The sequence below is a fragment of the Ruditapes philippinarum genome, unplaced genomic scaffold (genome assembly GCF_026571515.1).
Source record: "Ruditapes philippinarum isolate M1 unplaced genomic scaffold, ASM2657151v2 ctg1249_1_1_1_1, whole genome shotgun sequence".
NCBI lineage: Eukaryota > Metazoa > Mollusca > Bivalvia > Venerida > Veneridae > Ruditapes > Ruditapes philippinarum.
Genome location: NW_026864552.1, coordinates 73,975 through 96,364, shown reverse-complemented (window position 1 = coordinate 96,364; position 22,390 = coordinate 73,975). Strand labels below are relative to the sequence as shown.

General features: G+C 31.6%; 2 protein-coding genes across 2 annotated transcripts in view; one reads left to right on the top strand and one right to left on the bottom strand.

The window, feature by feature from the left end:
• The window catches only part of LOC132726049 (midasin-like), a gene marked incomplete at its 3' end in the record, with an annotated part of 111,046 nt that overhangs the window by 35,132 nt on the left and 53,524 nt on the right, over window positions 1-22,390 (bottom strand). The window contains 11 exon segments of the mRNA XM_060711298.1: window positions 12,324-12,406; window positions 12,911-13,022; window positions 15,145-15,392; window positions 15,708-15,901; window positions 16,132-16,404; window positions 17,172-17,256; window positions 17,508-17,624; window positions 17,913-18,084; window positions 18,341-18,454; window positions 19,100-19,259; window positions 21,449-21,577. Of these exon segments, the coding sequence (XP_060567281.1) occupies window positions 12,324-12,406; window positions 12,911-13,022; window positions 15,145-15,392; window positions 15,708-15,901; window positions 16,132-16,404; window positions 17,172-17,256; window positions 17,508-17,624; window positions 17,913-18,084; window positions 18,341-18,454; window positions 19,100-19,259; window positions 21,449-21,577 (1,687 nt within the window).
• LOC132726051 (uncharacterized) lies at window positions 1,894-21,451 on the top strand. Its single transcript, XM_060711299.1, has 2 exons — window positions 1,894-2,484; window positions 19,616-21,451. The coding sequence occupies exon 2, from the start codon at window positions 19,623-19,625 to the stop codon at window positions 20,988-20,990; it is 1,368 nt and encodes a 455-aa protein (XP_060567282.1). The 5' UTR covers window positions 1,894-2,484; window positions 19,616-19,622; the 3' UTR covers window positions 20,991-21,451.

Here is a 22,390-nt window from a genome sequence, read left to right as displayed (position 1 = left end):
AGAATAAGACTAAATAATATTCACAATTCAAAAGGTCTCCCATTCACAATTGACTGGAAAAAACACTGTTCATTAATTTATGGAAAACTGGTATAAAACTTCATGACAAAGATTTCTTAGTGACATAACCCTACTGCAATATTCAGACAATCTTCTTCCATCTCCAGACTCCAACAGTTAATGTAAGATATAGGAAAAAATCATGCCAATAAATCAAACGAAAATGTTCAACCAAGGGAACAATGAAATAGCTATGATCATAAAATTTGTCAATAATCAGTTCTTTAAAGACTTTATCAAGATCTGTATCTATCTAGCATGTAGGCAAGTTTGGCAGATATCTTTTTGAACATTTAATTGTCTTACTAAACCATAATCTGTTCTAACCCAAACAGTTTGTTTTGTTTGGTTTTACGGTACACCGACACAATTTAGGTACTAGTAGATCATATGGGGCCAAAACAGGAAAAGTGATTTTGGTTAACCTCCAGCTTTACAAACTAAAACTAACACCAGGGGTCAAAACCACCTCACCTGCTGGAGCTAAGAGATGCATAGACTCAAGACTTATGATCAAACAGGGATAAATGTTGGGAGCAATTCTGATGCCTCAACCCTTAAAGGCAACCCCTTAGCCACAAGGGGGAAAAACTGTTATTGTAACCTTTGCCACAAGTATAGAGTCAAGCTAACTTGTATTTCCATGCCACAAGTCAGATCAAAACTTTAAACTTTTGATTTCAAACTTGATTTTCTTAGATTCATAATGGACAGATAATACAAATTGGATGATCAAATTGTACAGATGTGCAGGTGGGCCTTGCTCTATACCTAAGTCCTCAAAATGTTTATAGAGGTCACCACACACTTCACTCTAGCAAGTTTGAACAAATTTGTCAATAAAAAAATAAACAGAAATTTTTAACCCTTGGCTTCACCTGCTGGCAGCAACTGATTCTACCCATGCAACCAGTGCAGACCAAGATCAGCTGGTGTATGAGTGTTGTCTGATCATGGCCTGCAATGATTGCTTATTCAGTCAGAACAGTTTTTGAAAATTTCTCTAAAAATTATAAATGTTTTATTCAAGAATTAGAGATGGACTTGTCCATTTAATATAGTTAGCAGGCTAAGGGTTAAATAGCAATTTAATGGGTATGGCAAAAATACCAATTTAATGGGAATGGCAAAAATACCAATTTAATGGGTATAGCAAAAATACCAATTTAATGGGTATGGCAAAAATACCAATTTAATGGGTATAGCAAAAATACCAGTTTAATGGGTATGGCAAAAATACCAATGACAAAAATACCAATTTTAGTAAAGGGTTTTGCAAAAATACCAATGAAAGGGTTTGGCAAAGTAACAGTTTAAAGGGTATGGCAAAAAGACCAAATTAATGGATATGGCAAAAATACCAATTTAATGGATATGGTAAAAATACCAATATCAATTTAATGTATTCCTTATATAGTCAATTTTAAACTTTTAATTAAATTAATAAGTAAATGTACATAATAAAACTGTTAAAGTGATTGTAAACATGTATCTTATTTCATTTTTATATATCACAATGTCACAGATTTTTTTACACTTTCGAGTTTTTTGAAAGACAAACATGTTTAATAAATGTCAATAGTAGAATCAATATGGAATATAAAACTGGTGTCACATTTTTTATGAAGTACCTAGAGGGATTCAACAATCGGTAAATCATTAACAATCTATTCAATATCATTCTGTCTAAACCTTTAGAAAATGTAGCTAATATGTGAACACTGAAAAATCAAATTTGACATGACAGATTTTTTTTTTTCCCCTTAAACAGGCTCCATTACTTTGAAATTATCTCATAAATATGTTCAACATTGCAGCCAAAGAAAATCAACAACTGCAAATAATATAATACAGTGGCTAAAGAAACTGAAAAACTCGATACAGATTTCTCATTCTGTTTGCATATGTTATAGGGGACCGTTTAACGTTTACTTTAAGAGACAGAAAAAAACACAATTTATAACGGGGAAATGATCGTCTATCTAACAGATCGACTCTCTGATACTGGTATATGAATCAACACGTCTTAAGAAAACTTTGCCACAATAAAACATTATTACACAAACTCTCTTCCATAATGATTATAAGGAAGCGTGAAATATATTAATGACTATCAGAAGGACTCCATTATACTAGCTGATCAACAAATTATTGGTCAATATTTTTATACACAGCTATTGGACAAAAGAAACTTCCTATAATTAAAATTACATTTGATGCTTGTGACTAAATGGATATATGATATGACAGAGAGAAAAAATTGCTGGAAGATAAGATTCTTGTCTTAAAAAAATGCCTTTTTCATGCTGTGCTCTATGTAGTTATATTAATATATAGTTTAATATATAGTTAAAAACAGGATATATTGTTTTTAAAACAATGTCATAACTGCAGAAAATTTAAAATTTGTGGAAATTAAAAGTAGTAAGTATTTTTATTTTATATCAAAAAATTTATAATCTATACCTAGCTGACTTAAAATCACAAAAACATGTATGTACATTATTAATTATCTACTTATCAATGTAAATACTATAATTATTATTTTTGTTTCCTTTTCTTGAAATAAATGGGCCTTAAATGTGGTACCTAAAAATAAAGTATCTTTATTAAATTTCTAATGTAAAATTTAATGTTGTTACAGAGAGTAATTAATAATACATTAAGATAGCAATGAAAATTTGAAAAATATACATAACTATGTTTCATTATTTATATATAATTTTGTCAAATGCCATCTGCGATTGTACATCTAGTCTTCTACAAATTATCTTTTATCACATTGCCATATTCAAATCAATTTTATTATTCACAGACACATTTTAAGAACATCATTAAACAATTATGTGTTTCTATCTAAATGATATTTCATTTCTTTTTTCAATAGATGCTTATTTCAAGATTTTTTGCATGGTAAAAAAATGCTTTTCTTTCCTTTTAGATACAGCTATCTAATTTAACAGTCAAATATATGTTTCTTTTTCTTTTAGTTTATTTGTTTTATATTCATTCATTTTTTTTAGGTTGTTTGTTTTATATTTATTCATTTTTTTGTTATTTGTTTAATTTTTTTTTTTTTCATATTCAAAATATTTTTGTGGGTCAGTGAAGAAGTCCAAGGGTTGGAAAAAATTATATTTGTAATACCCACAAAAGTACTGTAAGCCACTTAAAACACCATTTTATAGAAAAAATTCTGAAAAATTACATCCTTTCTTTTATCTCTGCTTTTGGAAATCAAGCATCAAAATGAGGTCACAAAAGTTAAACAGTTTCTCTCTTAACTATCAGAGATGTATTATTAAATGTCAACTGTTATGAAGAAAAACATTGTATTTACCTCAACTCATTATTTTATATAAGGATACAATGTCAGATAGTTATTTAACCCAAAGAGATGAAATAAGAGACAATCAGTCCTAAGGTCAATGTGATGGTAATTTCTTTCTCTCTATATCTTTAAATTTGATCCATTCATTCTATTTGTAATAACATTTCACACAAAAATGTACAGAAAGAAATGGAAAAAATATCTTCCTTAGATATCTATTTTGAAGAAATTAAAAATAAAAATATTTTATTGACTTAAGGTTTTGACTACCTGCAAGCAATTTGAAAATTAAAATTTAACTGCATGTCATTGATTTCAAGTCGAATTAATTATAATAATTCAAAACTGATGAAGCTGAGGAGACTGAAACTAAGCCGGTTCATATTCAGTTCTGTAACCATTTCTACTGATGAAAGTTTGAGCCACACACACAATTTGGTAACAACTGGAAACTCAGTATCATTGGTTGACATTATGTATGTTTTTAAAGCTATGGCTATAAAACGCTCTTGCAAAATAACTGTCTAAGATTATGTCTTCAAAATTTCCAGAAATGGCATCAAAATGTCACAATAATTATGGCAGTTGCCTCTTCATTAAATGTGTGTTAAATTGACTGTGCATTGAATTTTTTAATGAATTCAGAATAGGGTATGTTAAATAACAGTGTGCTTCAAGTCACCAAACAGTGGTTGCTATGGACACCATTTATTCTTGTAAAGTATTAAATATCCATTCACCTATGTAATAATGAAAGTGACAAGAAGTTGTTTAAATTGTTTACAACTTTTCATGTGGTTTGATGAAGAAATAAATTCTTGAAAGGAATAATTCCGCAAATTTATCAATCAGACCTTATATAATAGCATTGTTTTTTTTAAATTGTTCATACTTTTAACATTATTTCATGTATACAACAACATTATGTATCTTTTTAGGCTTTTATACTTTATATCAATATAGAACTTTCTTTGTATGTTTCATACTTGTATCAGTATATAAAGTAATTTTTGTACTTTTCTAGTATCAAAAGACCTATGGAAACTTCCCACAGCAGACCCCTGGAATTCTATTATTTTCTATCACGCTACAGCCCATAACAAGTTCTTTGCAAATAAACTTAATACAAAATAAAACAAAAATTAATGCACAAATTACAAACAGAGGATTCCGTTAGTGAAATATAAAATTCAGGCAGACCCCTGGAATTCTATTATTTTCTATCAGGCTACAGCCCATTCTTATAACAAGAATTCAATGTTGTAATCAATAAAAAATGTTTGTTCAATGACGGATCATTACACATTAATCTATCCAATTATTTGCCCTCAAGTTCCACAGCTTGCTGTCTACTCAACAAAAACTTGTCAAGCAATTTGTTCTCTTGTATTGTCACAATCTTTTCTTAATGCCAGTATGACAATATAAATTACAGCTTTCAAACATTAATTTGGGTATGTCATTTACTTAAATTAAATAACTTCTCCTTTTCAACAACAACAAAATACCCTAAAATTACAACACGTACAGTTAAAATTATTTCTTGAGCAAAAAACATGAAAACATACTTTGGTAAAATTGTCTTATTTCATACAACATCAAGACACAGAATATAGCAGTAATTAGAAAAACATATACATAATTAGTCTAAACACTTTCTGTCTTAACCAATCACAAGGCTTCTTTACAACATTGACTGTAAAAATAATTTTCATATTTTTGTACTTTTGTGCCTAAGTATATCATATACAAAGTCTAGTGAGAAGACACTGACCTGGCTTTATTCTGCTTAATTAACCTTACAGCGTCAACACTTAAATCATAATTTTTCAACAGTAGAAATAAAATATATTTAACAAGACTAAAATGCCCTGTAGCAAATTGATTTCTAACATTTTATTCAATTAACAGCTCTGTGATAATTCAGACCTCCCTTAATTAGCCGAGAAACAATATATACACAGAATGCTTATTACAGTAACAGTCCCTGTAATGATAAATTAATTCAATTCTCTTTCTTTTAAAACTTCACAAAATAATTAGACTGTAATTTACTAGAACTACTATGTTTCCTAAGAAAACATAGGTATAAATAAGTTGTAGTTGTAAGTAACAGTTCTGTGAGTGTCACACTTGAGCAAATTTTCCACAGTCCCCTATATATTCTCCCCAACTCTGCTAAATTGTGTAAAATACTTACTGCTGCCTTTGAATTTGACACAAATGTTTGTTAATATTAAAAAGGTTTTAGTGTCAAATGCTGAGCTGAGCTAACAGTATAGAGCCTAGTCAGACAGCAAAGATCTGCAGGTTGGCCTGGCTCTATATTGGTAGCATAGATTAATCAATATCAGTAACAGAATTGTCAGCCCCCCAAAAAATGATGTCAAAAACAAGTTGACAATTATTGCAGGCAAAAAGTTTTAAGTCTTTCAATTCATGCCTAGGCATGTCTGGAACTGATGATATCATATTAAGTAATATTATGGAAATCATTATATATGTCTAACAGGAGAGAAAGAAACAGAATCATTCAGTTCAGAAATAAATTCACATGTGAATTAATACGAAAAATTGGGATGAAACACTATAAAGGTATATTGTACACAAACTTCTTAGAAAACTAGAAATACAACCACGAATATCCCTACATTCAAATGTTTTGTCAGTCTTCAGATTAACAGTCAGATGAATGGACAAGGGCAAATCTGCCCCTATGACGGCATAAAAATAGCCTTGATTGCATGCTACATGTAACTGATTATGTGCCCATGTCAGTAATAAAGAATCACTGACATCGGACCTGATTGTACAAATCTTAAGTATATAAATAATGAAATCCCTGAAAGTTCTATGACAAGTTCATTACACTAAAACTACAAAATAAGCTAGGTTAGAATTAATGTAACTTCATTAATTGTTGAGAAATATATTTAGACTGAAAGAGACTAGGACCCTAGAAATACCATTCTGTTGCTCAACTGAAATACAGTAAAACCCTCAATTAAGACCACCATTGGGACTGGACCAAAGTGGTCTTAATTGTGGGGTGGTCTAAATTGTGGATATTATTATAATTGCTTACATACTTTATGACCATGGTCTTTTTTAGTCTTTTTGTATAAGCAATAAAACAATATGAAAATTAACCTACAAATACAATGTTTTAATATTTAATCAGATGAGAGCAAAACATTTTTATGAAGAAATTTATTATTAACTTCTCTTTGGTCTGATTTCCATATTAATCATTATATAATGTACATCACCTATCATTTTTCACAAAACAAATGTGCTGAAAGGAACATTAAACCACGGTAACTCTAAAATTTACTTTCACACCTTATTTCATACATTAACCTTATAATAACAGTTTTGACACCTTGTAAAATCAAGTGTTATGCCTAACAGCATTCAAGCAGATAATTACAACAAATCTGTAATCTTGGTAGATGTTGACTTTAGAATAAGTGGTCTCAATAGTGAGTTCAAATAAAGAATAAATCAAAGAATTGGGACTGAATCTGGTGGTCTTAAAAGTGGATAACCGGGGTGGTCTTAATTCTGGAGCATGTTAGTTAGACATAAAGAACAGATAATTCTGTTCTTTTTAAAATGGGTCTTAATAGCAGGGTCGTCTTAAATCTGAGTTGGTCTTACAAAGGGATTCTACTGTTCTGTGAAATCATTCATATTTGAGGGCATAAGATTTTGTTGTTTTTTAACAAAAAATAAATCTGTCGGGTCATATATACATGGAATATAGTAGCCAGGTATAAAAATAAGGGGTCGTAAATATGTGGATTTCAACTTTCGTAAATAAAAAAGAATAAATAATAGTCAGCATTTGTGCAACTTAATTGTTGACAGGTGCAGGAAAACTGTCCAAACGACCAAATATGGTAAACCTACTGTGCCACTATGATAATGTGAGAGTGACGTTGCATTTTTTGTGTACTCAAAAGTTTAGAGACAAAGATTTACAATCTTTGTCTGAATAGGTAAAACAGCTTTTTAAGAAGTGAATATATTACAAGATAAGAAGTAGAATTTGAAACGTCTTGATGGCAAAGTTGGTAAAGTCGTTTGGATGCGATATGGCATAAATTTTATCACAAATTCGAGCCTCACAAGTTGTCTAACATTTTCTTTTTCTTTACCTATTTTTTTTCAATTTTACCATAAATACCATATGATAACTGTTTTACACCGTAATAGTGGACTTTACCGCTGCATCACTAAATAATTATCCTAAACGTACAGTAGTATGGTAATTAACTGGCTATACATCCTCTCTATTCGCAAGTGTCAATTATATCATCATAATCTATTGCACAACTGTTTCATTGTTAAAATAAAAGGATGTACACAACTGCAAACCACATCACATGACTTTTATGGTTAATCATACTTTATATCATCTTGGGCACAATTTGTTCGTTGGGACTTAATTTCGTGGTTGATCTGATCCACAAAACTCACAAATATTACTTCCCCACAAACAATGATTTCACAGTAAGCTAAATCTCAGGCCACTTCCACATTTTCTAACCTATCCCATTAGTGATCACTTGATATTGTGACTTAACAGTATTACCCAGATTATAAACAAAATATTTTGTAAAATGTGTGAACATCCAAGTTATATTACATCAAAAAACAGTATTTTCTCACACTTAAAGCAATTTATTTGTGTTTAGAAACTGACAATTGTTCAAATCTTGAACAGAAAAAGAAAATGAAATCTGACAATCTCCGTAACAAAATTTTATATGAGAGGAACAAGGGTGTATAAGAGCATCCAATGTCTGTATAATAAAGACATTAATCCAAGCATGTAACATTATTATAATACTCAATGGAATGCCTTTATTTTCTAACACAAATTAGCAAAAATTAATATAATATAAAACAAAATAATATTGAAACTTGTTGATATTGCTTGTAAGTTGTTTAACCTTTATTGTGCTTGTTTTTTTACATCAGTTTTGCCCTGTTTTGAATCTGAATATGTCTGTTGTAAAAAGGTAAAAGAGAGCACCTTAAAGTAAAAATTCTGATAAGACTTGCACTGTTATGGCTGTGACCTGGCTCTATACTGTTGTCATTCAAATGCTTATTACCTTGTTTTATGTAACTATGGCTTCTTTATTAAATAATGTAAATATTTTACCCAGCAACCCAACTTTTTCATAAATATATCTGGAAACCAAAACAGGATAGAAATGAAAAATTTTTCATTTACAACATCCAACACCAGTGCAGGTTGAGTAATTTAATAATCTACCAGTTTTGGTTCTAACGAACCTTCATCAGGATCTGCAAACCATAAAATACATATTGCTCTGTTACACAAGTCCAAAAAAAAATTCTGTTCTTAACTAACCACACAATGTCATCTTCTGTATTCTATAGCTCATTATATTTCATGCCATTTTTTTCACCTTATATCAATTGTTTATTGTGGCTAAAAGCATTGCTATGGTAATGTGAATGTAAAAATTTTTTATGCTTAATAATCATTGCTAAATAAATGTTGTTCTTGTTTAAATAAGCCCATAATTTAAAACCAATAATTTTCTTTGACAGTCCACGAAACTTAAAACTGAAAATCTTGAAGCAGTGGCAATAAAAAATTTTAATCATTGCTAAATAAATGTTGTTCTTGTTTAAATAAGCCCATAATTTAAATCCCAATATTTTTCTTTGACAGTCCACAAAACTTTAACTGAAAATCTTGAAGCAGTGACAATAAAAAGACATCAGTACATCACAAGAATAAGTCAACTGTTAATTATCTTCCACTTCATGCACCAGCAGTCAATTTGCAGTCAATTTACAATCAATTAGTTGTCTATTGAGAAGAAAGTTTCAAGTGAGGATCTGTATTTCGTTTCTGTTGTCTAAAACTGTTCAAACATGCAAACATGTTCACTCTATAAATAGATATATTTTCACTTAACTTCAATTAACTTCAATGCATTCTGTAAGTTTAAACCTAATGTTAAATAAGACAGATTTCAAGAGGGGACACAGTATCTATACCGCAACAATGTTTACTCTCAAACTCTGACATATCTTAAGCAATTTCTGAGACAATATTCTTCATCCACAGTATAGTGTCCAATTTTTATTGCTCTGTGGAAAGATATTCTGAGAATAAATCAAATAAAAGAATGTTAAACTAACAGGAAGCTGACAAGACAATAGTTGTAAATTTGTCAGGAATCAAATCTTCATCATCTTGAATAACACTGACTATACCAGACAGTTTGTCAGTTACATCATAACCAGGGTCAATCACAAAAACTTAATGTTTGTCCACTTGTAATTGTATCATGGACTAGACTTACTATGATTTAGGAATTGTCTATATTTTACTTACAAAATTTTCAACATCAAAATGCTAAAATTACAAAGCCAATGGTAACTAAGGATTTGGACAAACAGACATGGTAACTAGTCAGTCTTGCACTATACTGGTAGCTTATAATGTCATAATCTCCACTAACATCATAAGCTAATAATAACTGATCTACAGCCTTCAGATTTGATTGGTTGATAATATGGTTAATAGGTTGCTATGACAGTTGGATAAGCTATTTTTGGTCAAGGTCACTGTAGCAACATTGTAGAATTGACCTTTGACATACCGACCTAAAACTTAATAGAAGTAATCAACAGGTCATAACAAACCTCTCAATGCAATACGAGAACTGTGGGCCAAAGCATACTCTAGAATAACAAAGACAAGTCTAGTCTACAGACATATTGATTGACCAATGGTCTGGCCATCAGGTGCAGAGTAACATACCTAATTTTCTTCCAAGACATGCAATAATATGTTATAATGGTATTTGACAAAGAAATTTAAACTGCAAGGCTGCTTTAAATCAATCACAATGCTTCAACAAAAACAAATTTTTTAAATAACCACAACCAAATCTTCAACAACTTTAATAAACACACAAATCTTGTTCATTAAACATAACATCCGATCATCATAATGATGAAAGTTGTTGAACTGGCGCCAGTCAATGTTGACATACTGGTACCATTCTTTACTCATGCATTGCTGTAAATCAATCTTAATTCCTTCTGCTAATATTTGTTAAGGATGAAATGATACATCACAATTTCCCCCTGGTTTAACCTTTGACAGTATTAAGCTGCCTAAAAAGAGCACAATTTGTGATTAACGCCAAAATGAAATCTTCCCTGAATATCATAGAAAAGTAATTATTTCTTTAACGTCAATCAGACCAGATAAGGCATACGTGCTATCCTGAAAGAACTTTCTGACATCTTTGTTATTGGTTTTGTAATATCATTATATATGTAATATATACATGTATATTTTCATATTACTAAATCTACACAATGAGGAATACTTTTGACCTTAGCAAATAAAACATTGCCATTATCTGTTAAAGTAAAATAGCTAAATCATATTTCTCTGTTAAAAGCTCTTTGTAAGCCCCAAAAATATTTTTACTTTCATTACTGAAAAACATTTTTGTTCTTTAGTTTTAGGTTTTAGTGTCATGTTAAATTTCTAAAAAAGTACTTAATGGGAATAAAGCTAAACCATCTTGTGTTTCTTTTGGTTTCTGGCCATGGGTTCAGTTGGGGAAATTAAATATTTTGTGTATAAGTTGAAATACCACTTTGTTTACATTTTTGTTACTTTTGTGACAAATAATTTCTCATACTGCAAAACTTTCCTCAAGAGATAAACAATTTATGTGCTTTAAATCCATGATAAAATAATTATCAAACACACATTTGCTCCTTCTGAAGGATAATAATATTAATTTCTGAGACATAATTTGCCTTAAATCGGCATCATTGTTTTAATTCAATCGTCATTATTGTTTTAATTGACTCAGCATCATTGTTTCAATTGAATTGGCATCATTGCTTCAATTGAATTGGCATCATTGCTTCAATTGAATTGGCATCATTGTTTTAATTGACTCAGCATCATTGTTTTAATTGAATCAGCATCATTGCTTTAATTGAATCAGCATCATTGCTTCAATTGAATTGGCATCATTGCTTTAATTGAATCGGCATTTGTTTTAATTGACTCAGCATCATTGCTTTAATTGAATCAGCATCATTGCTTCAATTGAATTGGCATCATTGTTTTAATTGACTCAGCATCATTGTTTTAATTGAATCAGCATCATTGCTTTAATTGAATCAGCATTATTGTTTAAATTAAATCCAAGGCAACATCAATTATACATCTTCCTTGGAACTGCATTATCATAGGAATGCATCTTGACGAAAAGTTTAAACAAAATTATCGCCAGATTGTATAATAAATGACACCATGAACTTGATCCATAATGATAAAACAACAATCCTATTGTTATTCTCTATTGTTGTTGATTGGATCTAATTGGCAGAAAATTTTCTGGAATGTTTTCTTTCAATTTTACAGATGAGCAGATCCGTTTATGATAGAAATTTTCTAGAGAACTTTGCAATTGATTCATTTGTTGAGATGATATTATCATGGCAAGAAACAAGAATATCAATAAAACAAAAGGCAATGTTTTTTCATATCATATCTAAAGATAAAGACTCAGATAAATTTGTGTTAATAACACTTCTTTAAATGCACCCATCCAACTGATAATGCCATATTTCAAGGCAGATGAATGACAAATTGAAACCTTGTGGTTATTGCAATGTAAAAGATGGCCATGTTTCAAGGCAGATGAATGACAAATTGACACTTTTAGTTATTGCTACCTGAAGAATGGCAATTTTTTCTAGGCAGATGCATGACAAATTGAAACTGGTAGTATTTGCTTGTTAGTCTTTTCAATAACGTTTCATGCTAGATGTTTTTATAACATAAATTGTTTTTAATGTTATGTCCACTCTCTATTCAAGTATCGCTATAGACATATTAACTAACCTTTTTGAACTGCCAGTTGTAGAATTTCTTGATGTTTTCTAGCCATGTTAATGTCAAGTAGAAATCTTTGTAGAACATGTAACCTACAATATTAAATTAATGCATTACCAGTGTACTGTCCATATCAATATATATTGACCTTTAATGATTACTTAATACAAAATTCATTACCCTGATGTTTTTTTCTATGTTTTTTTATGCTGTCTTCAACAAATTTTTGGTCACATCTTGCCAGACAGTCCACCTTATTGGCTCCAAAGTATAATTAACAAGTGCATTGTAATAACCAATTTCTTTTCAAGGGACTGACTTCTAATTCCTCATAAACCTCTGATCAACCAGGTCAGGTTTTGACTGCTTTGTACTGTATCAGTGCAAACACTTTATCTAATTGATGTTATAGCCATAATGACAAAATAAGTCAAATGACTTGCTAAAAAGGTTGTCCTTGAATCTAAATGTCAGAAAATTGTAAAAAGCTTATCAAAACATACTTTCACAGTTAACCTTGAGAAATTTACTGTCTTACTTTTTAAGAAAAAATAATAACAAAATTGGTCTACATCTAGAATAATTATCATAGCAACCTGTTAAAGAATGTCTCAAGGCAATTTTTCACATCTAACATGTCACTGCCAGTATAGTTGTGCACGAATCTCTGATATAATTGAATATTCCACCGCTGATCCAACGTACACTCTAGAAACATAATATAAACTCATTTACAATATAAAACTAATATGTTAAACCAACTTTAAACAGTACTTTAAAAAATATTGCCATCCCTTTTAAAATATTGCCTTAATTTTGTGCATTTCTACCAAAGAGTTTCTTTATTAGATTTATCTATGTAGAAAATAATTAAATAAAATCAAATGAAATTTAAGGGAAAAACAAGAAGTTCCTTTTAAACCTAAGGCTACATTTCTTTGTTCACTCTCTCAAATAAATTTCATTACTTAAAAGTGCCCTAAAGTTAACAAGAGGGCCATGATGGCCCTGAGGTCGCTCACCTGTATATAGGCCCCCCCCCCCCCCCCCCCCCACGCCAACGTTGCAGGGCCAATTTAATCGAAGGGCTTTTATTTGCACAAACTTGGTAGACACCCATAAGAAGATGTTTCATGCTAAACATCTAAGCTCTAGCTCATTGGGCTTTTTAAAAGAAGATTTTTTTAAGTTTTTACTATACACATATAGTTAAAAACAATGACACCCCTGGGGCAGGGCCAGTTTTGACCCCAGGGCTTTTATTTGAACAAGCTTTGTAGACACTTACTAGAAGATGTTTCATGCTTAATATCAAAACTCTAGCTATTTGGGTTTTTTCAAAGAAGATTTTAAGTTTTTGCTATACACATATAAAGAAAATCAATGGCCCACGGGGCTGGGCCAATTGATCCCAGGTCTTTTATTTGAACAAACTTTGTAGACACTCACTAAAAGATGTTTCATGCTTAATATCTTTACTCTAGCTATTTGGGTTTTTTCAAAGAAGATTTTTTAAATTTTTGCTATACACATATAAGGAAAATCAATGACCCCAGGGGCGGTGCCAATTTTGACCCCAGGGCTTTTATTTGAACAAACTTTGTAGATATTTACTTAAAGATGTTTCATGCTTACACCTATTAGAACATGTTTGATGCTAAATATCTTAGCCATAGCTCTTTGAGTTCTTTAACAGAAGATTTTTTAAGTTTTTACTATATGCATATAGGGAAAATCAATGACCCCCCGGAGCGGGGCCAATTTTGACCCCAGGGCTTTTATTTGAACAAACTTGGTAGACACCCATTAGAACATGTTTCATGCTAAATATCTTAGCTATAGCTCTTTGGGTTCTTTAAAAAAAGATTTTTTATGTTTTTACTATATGCATATAGGGAAAAATCAATGACCCCCCGGGGCGGGGCCAATTTTGACCCAAGGGCTTTTATTTGAACAAACTTGGTAGACACTTATTAGAACATGTTTCATGCTAAATATCTTAGCTCTAACTCTTTTGGTTCTTTAAAAGAAGATTTTTTTAATTTTTACTATATGCATAAAGGGAAAATCAATGACCCCCTGGGGCGGGGCCAATTTTAACCCCAGGGCTTTTATTTGAACAAACTTGGTAGACACCTATTAGAACATGTTTGATGCTCAATATCTTAGACATAGCTCTTTGAGTTCTTTAAAAGAAGATTTTTTAAGTTTTTACTATATGCATATAGGGAAAATCAATGACCCCCTTGGGCGGGGCCAATTTTGACCCCAGGGCTTTTATTTGAACAAACTTGGTAGACACCCATTAGAACATGTTTCATGATAAATATCTTAGCTCTAGCTCTTTGGGTTCTTTAAAAGAAGATTTTTTATGTTTTTACTATATGCATATAGGGAAAATCAATGACCCCCCGGGGCGGGGCCAATTTTGACCCCAGGACTTTTATTTGAACAAACTTGGTAGACACTCACTAGAAGATGTTTCATGCTAAATATCTAAGCTCTAGCTCTTATGGTTTTTTAAAAGAAGATATTTAAAGTTTTTTCTTTAGGTTGCCATGGCAACCAGAGTTCTGCATGGAATTAAATTCTTTGAACAATTTTTAAAGGTGACCACCAAAGGAACATTCCTGTGAAGTTTGGATGAAATTTGCTTAGTGGTTTATGAGGAGATGTCATTTAAAGTAAAAGTTTACGGACGACGGACGGACGACGAACGGACGGACGGCCGGACGGACGCCGGACGAAAAGCGATCACAAAAGCTCACCCTGTCACTTTCAAAGTTTGTGACAGGTGAGCTAAAAATTAAAGCACAATACTCTTAAATACCATTCATGCAATCATTTGTAACCTTCGCCAATGTTTCTTGAAAACGTGAGTTCATCACAGTAGCCATCAACTGACTGCTAATTTCTTGTAGACTGGACACTCCATATTTTAACAAATCTTCAGACTGGTTGATGGTTTTACAGAATTTCTGTAACCAGTCAACAGTTAATTGAAGAGTATTTTTTGTTGATAATTGAAGTACCAGATTAAGGGCATGCTTTAGCATCTGTTTATCCTCCACATCTCTACTGTAACAAACAGAAATACATCTTCATTATATCAAAATATAATTAAATATATAATCATAATATAACTATATAATAAAACTATAAAGGAAAAATATTTTACACAAAGACATGATAGTGTTATTGAAAAAAATGTTAAGTAGAGAAAATTATAAGTTCATTAACACAGACTATCTTCACTGAAATACTTTTCAAAAAGAACTACAAATATTATATAGGTGTAAAATGCAACCATGTGGCTGTTTTTTGGTATGTTCTTATTCTTAATTTGTACATCATGTTCGCAAACAACATACAAATTATAAAACATTAAATTACCTTTTTCTGTTTTGCTCCAGCAGATGTATAAACACAGCACTATTTTTCACAACCAAAGCACTGCCACTATCAGTGATGTATTCTGACACACATGGTAACTTAACAGGGTTGATACCTAGTTCTGCTTCTGAACAAACATCATTGACAACATCTTTAAGTACATTACATTCCTGGTCCAAAATCTCTGATGCTTTCTGTAAGTTAATACATAATTGTTACTGAAAAAATGGAAGTTAGTAAATGACAAATGATGGATACTACAAACAATTTCTACGAAAAGCATACAATAATGTATTAGTTATTTTTATGCTATTGAAGAAATGTGAAATTCTTACCAACATACACAATGTATTTATGATTTTATCTTTTTTCGTTGGTTGAAACATAGGATTCAGCAATAAATCTGTATAAATTGTACATGTACCTGCTTTGACTGCATATGTCTCTGTCTCTGAACATAAACACTGTAACATGATGACCTCAGTGACCTCTCAAGGTCATTTCCATGGTTACACTGCTGAACTGTTTGTCTACACACTTGCAGAAGGTTCTGAACACTAGGTTTATCTCCCCTTGGTAACTCTTCAGCAAGGAGGTGATGTAGTTTCATTAACCAATCAAATACAGGCCTTGACTTTAATCCTGAGCTACAAAATATCTGTCGTAAGTCAAAGTCACTGAACAATTTTCCATCATCCTGAAATATAGAATAATATTAACATTTTAACACTTTAATTTAATTTATACCCTGGAAAGGGCTGGACAAAATAAGCAAATTTGCCTTTTGTCAGCTCCCGTACCACCTGGTCAATGTGAAGACTTAGGTATTACTTTGAACCAACATAATCTGGGATATGTCCAAAGCACAGTTATTGGGTTTTAACAGTGATTTTATCATCTGACTAACCACACAGGATGGAGTCATTACCTAGTGCATTATCACCATCTGATGATAATAGATATAATAAATCTTTCTAGAATATTCATGCTCAAATCTTTCTAAATAATGCTTTTATTACCCTTCAAGATTTTTTCCGCCTTTTTGATTGGATATTGATCACCCGAAAGAAATTGATATAACCGAGCCAGACGAGTAATATACACATTAAATTTCCCCGTTGGGTACCCAACGTTGTAAACGACATGCGCTGAGGTGATGTGCGTACGGTTCGATTTTACACAGTGTAAATTCCAATTTACAATCAAGAAGGGTAATAAAATTATTATTTTGGTTTTGGAGTGATATATGTGGATATATTACCTGCCAAGATAAAATATCACCCTCGCCTAATGGCTCGGGTGATATAAAATCTTCGGAGGTAATATATCCACATATATCACTCCAAAACCAAAATAACATATAATATAGATGATTGCTCTTCAGAGATTGTACTGTACTTCAATTTCGGAAATAAGTAAAATTATCATACTTTACTCTCTGAAATATGTAAAATTATCACAAACCTCTCCAGGAACAAAAATTTCCACTCCTCTATTCCGCATTGCACGAGATATTTCACCATGACGGGGATCCATTGACAAAAATAGTCTGAAATTTAAAAATATAGATTACTCATCGACTTGAATGATACTGGTATTCAAGGGTATTCTGTGCCATTTTTTATACTAAAGAATTTCATCATGAAATGTATATACACATGTTTGTCAGTTGAAACCATTCTAAATTTAGAAATTATTCTAAAACAGAGAAAACCCTCATTTTATTTTGAATGCTACATGGAAAAGGAGCATAAATACTTTAAACAGTAGTAGGAAAAACATGTAGATATGAATCATTACCTGAAATTTGGGTGTGGTTGAATTGTTGGTATTTCTCCATCTATAACCCCTCTTTCATTGATAGATAGCACTCCATGAGGCTCCAACAGGGCATTAAGTCTGTCTAACACTGAGGCACTGTAAAAACATGACATCATTTCAAAATTCTGCAAACTGCTACATAGTCAAACAACAACTTTAAACACATTTCTCTAGCATTTATTATATTGTCATGCTAACCTTTACCACCCTAAGAATCTTTTAATCAAAAAACCCTTGTTATTCATTATTTTGCGGGAAAATTTCAAAATAACTACTGACGAATAGGGAGCAGTCTGATCTCTGTCTGCAATAATTGTATGGGTAGAATCAGTTGCTGCCATGAGGCTTAGGATTAAACAAATTTTTACTAAATAGAAATGTTACCTGCAGAAGTTCACATTGTCTATCAACAGCCAATGCCCCTCCCTCAATGATCTGACCAATAAACTATCAATCCATTCAAAAGCTCCTCCCCCTTGTCCAGCAACAGCCAATGACAGCTTATGTTTCAAGTGTTCCAATTTCACCTTTACTTGGCTGACTTTCTCTTTAATTTCTGAAAACACCAAAAGGGATAAAATCATGATTTTCATCATTACGCCACATAATGTAAATTGTCAAATGAATGCCATACAAATTGAGTAACATTGAAAACTTGTTGCATTTTCCTTTGTTTTCCGAATAACTTTATCATAATCATTTATAATTAACTTCACAAATAGACACATTATTTCATGCTTTCTTTAAAAATATATGTAAATTTCAAATACATCATAAGTTGAGTTAATAACTTTGGTAAAGAATTTACATACCTTTTGTAATGCTTAGCTTTTTCCACGACTTCTTACAAAGGACTAAAATATTCAACAATGATGCAACTTGAGATTTCATCAATCCTAACTCTTCAACATTAGATCTTTTGTCACCTGTAACATGTTATACATACATCTGTATTTCATTTGTGTCTTGATACAAAAATATTTTGATACCTACTCTGAAACATATTTGCTATTTGCTTATATTGATGACAAATTAAAAAATATAACTTCAAAAAATTCTTTGAGTGGCTTATGAAATTAGAATTCACTTGTACATGTAGTTATGTTTTCAAAACAAAATATGAACACCTTCATCCTGTTGATACCACACATTTGTAACATCACTTTTCATTGGATAATCATGTTTATATAGTATTACATACACGTCTGCTGTCAATTTATGAACAAATCTCACTTTTTCTCTAAAAAGGAACGAAGGGCTGTTTTACAAGTTCATTATAAATATTCCTGACAGGTTATATAACCATATATAAATGACTGTTTACAATATAACCCTTGCCTAGCAGCTTGGATTAGTTTTAAAAACAACTGTTAACATGTATATAACCTGTGAAAAATCTTTAAACTAATACTATAAATGCTATTTCAAACCAAACATTTGCCATCTTGTGTAATATTACTATTGCAAAATCACATAGCATCAGCTTCCAAAACAGTTAAACATTATCTGAATTACAATTTATTTTTCATCTGCTCAGAAGTTCTTAGTTGTCAAAATTAACAAAATCTTACCTGATGTTTGGGATTTTTGTAGATCTGTCCAAACTTCCTGTAACCTAGCAACCGTATCCAAGCAGCCCTGGTCATCACTAAGTAGACAGTGTTCACATACAGTGTTTAATATAGAGTGTACGTCTGCTGCAAGCTCTTCTAAATGTCTGCTGTCATCAGCCTACAATCATTTCAATTTGTTTTTTTGAAACAAAAATCTTCTTGTGTACTTTTATATTTTTCATCAAAGAACTAACCTCTCACATGACATGTTTTCACAATAGATCAAGATGATCCAAATACCAACTGAAACTTAAATTTTTGCAGCCTTTTTAACCGTTACCATGATAAATATCTTAAATAGACTTGTCCATCTTTCAATGGTCTGCACTGGTCACATGTGTAGAATAAATTGCTGCCACCAGTCTAAGGGTTTATAAATTTTTGTTATTAATATGTTTATTTAAAGAATAAAATGACAAAATAAATCTTTTTTTCAGTTTTTGTTTTAAAAAAATGAAATATTTCTCTTTTCAGACTGGCAATGTCTTTACAGAACTACACAATAAGCAAACAAGACCATTACAACCAACGAGTACCAGCCTATATTTTACTTGGAGTGACCTCCCTTGGTTGCCTAGGAAATGCATTCGCCATAGTTATAATTCTTGTATTCAGAAAGTTCAGAAAATCATCAACAGCTTTCATATGTCATCAGTGTTTCCTGGACCTTGTAAAGGGCCTCTATAATTTTCTCTATGGATTTCATCTAATAAGGGACACCGAGGTTCCAGCATGCCATGCAATCGGGGCCTCATATGTACTGTTTGTTACTGTATCAGCTTACAATTTATTAGCTATAGTTGTAAATGAGGAGTGTGAAATGCAGCGACCATCAAAACATAGAGAGAAGAACCATTTCTGTGTCATATTTGGAATAGCTATTCTTTGGTTCACATGTATTTTAATTCACATGGGCGTCGCCTTTTTACCAAAGGAGCCAGAATTCATCCCTGGTGTGGGCAGCTGCACATTCTCCTACGGAACACCCAGCAATCTTGTTTTACATATTCTTTGGATTATACTAATCTCCATGGCAATATTTCTTACATTAATACATTTTCTCTCCATGTTCTGCAGAGTGAGGTTTAAAGCAAGAAGTTTAAAGTGGGCACTTATTCATAGGTCATTGTTGCGGGATGTGTTTTCGAGTGCAAATGACGACCTTGACCCTAAAACTGTCCAAAAAAGTTGCCATAGCAACAATCTATATACACACCTTTACCTCAGAAGAATTAAAATATTATCAATCATGGTACTCAGCTTTATTGTATTCTGGTACCCACTGTTTTTGCTGACAATAGTGGACTATAAATATAAATCATCTAAACATATCTACCAAGGACTAACAATTCTGTCATGGTGTCACCCAGCAACAACGTCAATATTCACATTCCTTATTCTACATGACATGTCAAGTAAAGACGGCCTCATGAGGAGGATCTATTCAAATGTATATCCCATGATGCAGCAGTATTCAAACCCAACAAATCATCCAATCATATGCAATGACTGGGATGGCACCAATTCTGGTATCTTAAACACACATTTCAATGAAAATTCACCAAGAGGTCAAGGTCAAGATGAAAACTTTGAGAACCAGGAGAATGATTTTTCTATTATGCAAAGCAATCAGGAATGTCAAATGCTGCTACAATGTGATTCTGATGATCATCATTTCATGGACCATGACATTCACACTGCAGCAGAAGATAGGTTAATACATGACCTTGACCTTGCAGCAGAAGACATTTTAGTTGTGAAAAGTGACAATATTCAGGCCCCACTTGTTATAGAACAGTGGGACAGTTCACCTACCAGTCCCGGCAAACAGAGGAAACAGAACTTGTAAAAGACTGTCCAGAGAAATCATTAAAATTGCAGCTATTTTTGTTCATAGCATTATATAGTGTAACATAAAGAATGGTTGGCATGATGAAAGTAATGAATGAATTTCGTGAAAGAAACCTTCCATGATAACCACATATGCTTAATATAACAAAGGAGTGAAATAAATCAACATTTCTGTCATAAGATGAAATTATCAATGGATTGAGTAATCGATTAACCTTTCTTAAATTGTGTTCAAGTACATTAATGCACTTTTCAGCACTTTCACAGTTAAAATTGTACATGTATTGTGCACTGCACATAAAAACAAATTCTTCAAATATGCTGGAAATAAACAAAACTGGAGTAAGTTGACATCAAAAATACTGAATCAGGATATATTGAAATTACAGCACTATATTATTTAAGCAATAAAGAGCACACTGTTGTGAATATTTTTATATTCAAACCTGTACACACCTGTTCAAATCCTCCAAGCAGTTCTGTGGTATCCATGGCACTGTTCATGGCTAGGACATTCAGCTGGTTCCCAGAAAGTTGAGCTAACATTTCTACAACACTAGACTTACCACTGTTAGAGGGACCAACCTGTATAACAAATATATATTCAATATTTTAGGTCATCTTTACTGTTCTGGGAGAAGAACCCTAAATGACCCTCATTGCAATACTAGTATTCCAGTCAAAGGCTGTAACTACTAATATTTTGCATGTATGTTAGACTGCCTCTTCTTGTGACAGAATTTTAGTCTTTGGTGACATTCATACAAACAGATGATAGTGAAATATTCAGAATCAGTATAAAAATCATTATCTTTTCATAAAAAAAATCAGTTCAGATATCTTGTCAGAACAAAAACACCCACCAATGGCACAAAAGATATCATTAATTTCTTGTGGAAAACTTTTAAATTGAACTGGGTAATATTGTTTGTAAGAAAATATAAGCATATACATTTTGTATATTTCTTTAAATCTACATTAAAAGTGTTGACCACAGTCATTTAAAGAAACTCTAGGAGAATGGTTACAATTTTATGGTTCAATTTTTATACATACATGTACATATAGATAATAACATGTCCAGCAAAACCATTTTTTCATTTCAAAACGCCAATGGTACACACAGGTTTTACTGTAATTCCATTTTAAATTTATACAATTTAACATCATCATAGGCACTAAGTTAACTGAAGGATGAAAATACTTTATATTTTATTGTGTTTCTATTCTATCATTATTACCCACCATGGACTAATTTCTGTGAATTTAAAGTCAATGCACTCAAATAAAATTCCTACAATAACAGCAGATTGTGTTTTTCTACATATAAAATTGACAGTGCATGCATCCAAAGTATTGTTTTTTGTCTGGTATAATAAAATTCAATGGACAAGAACA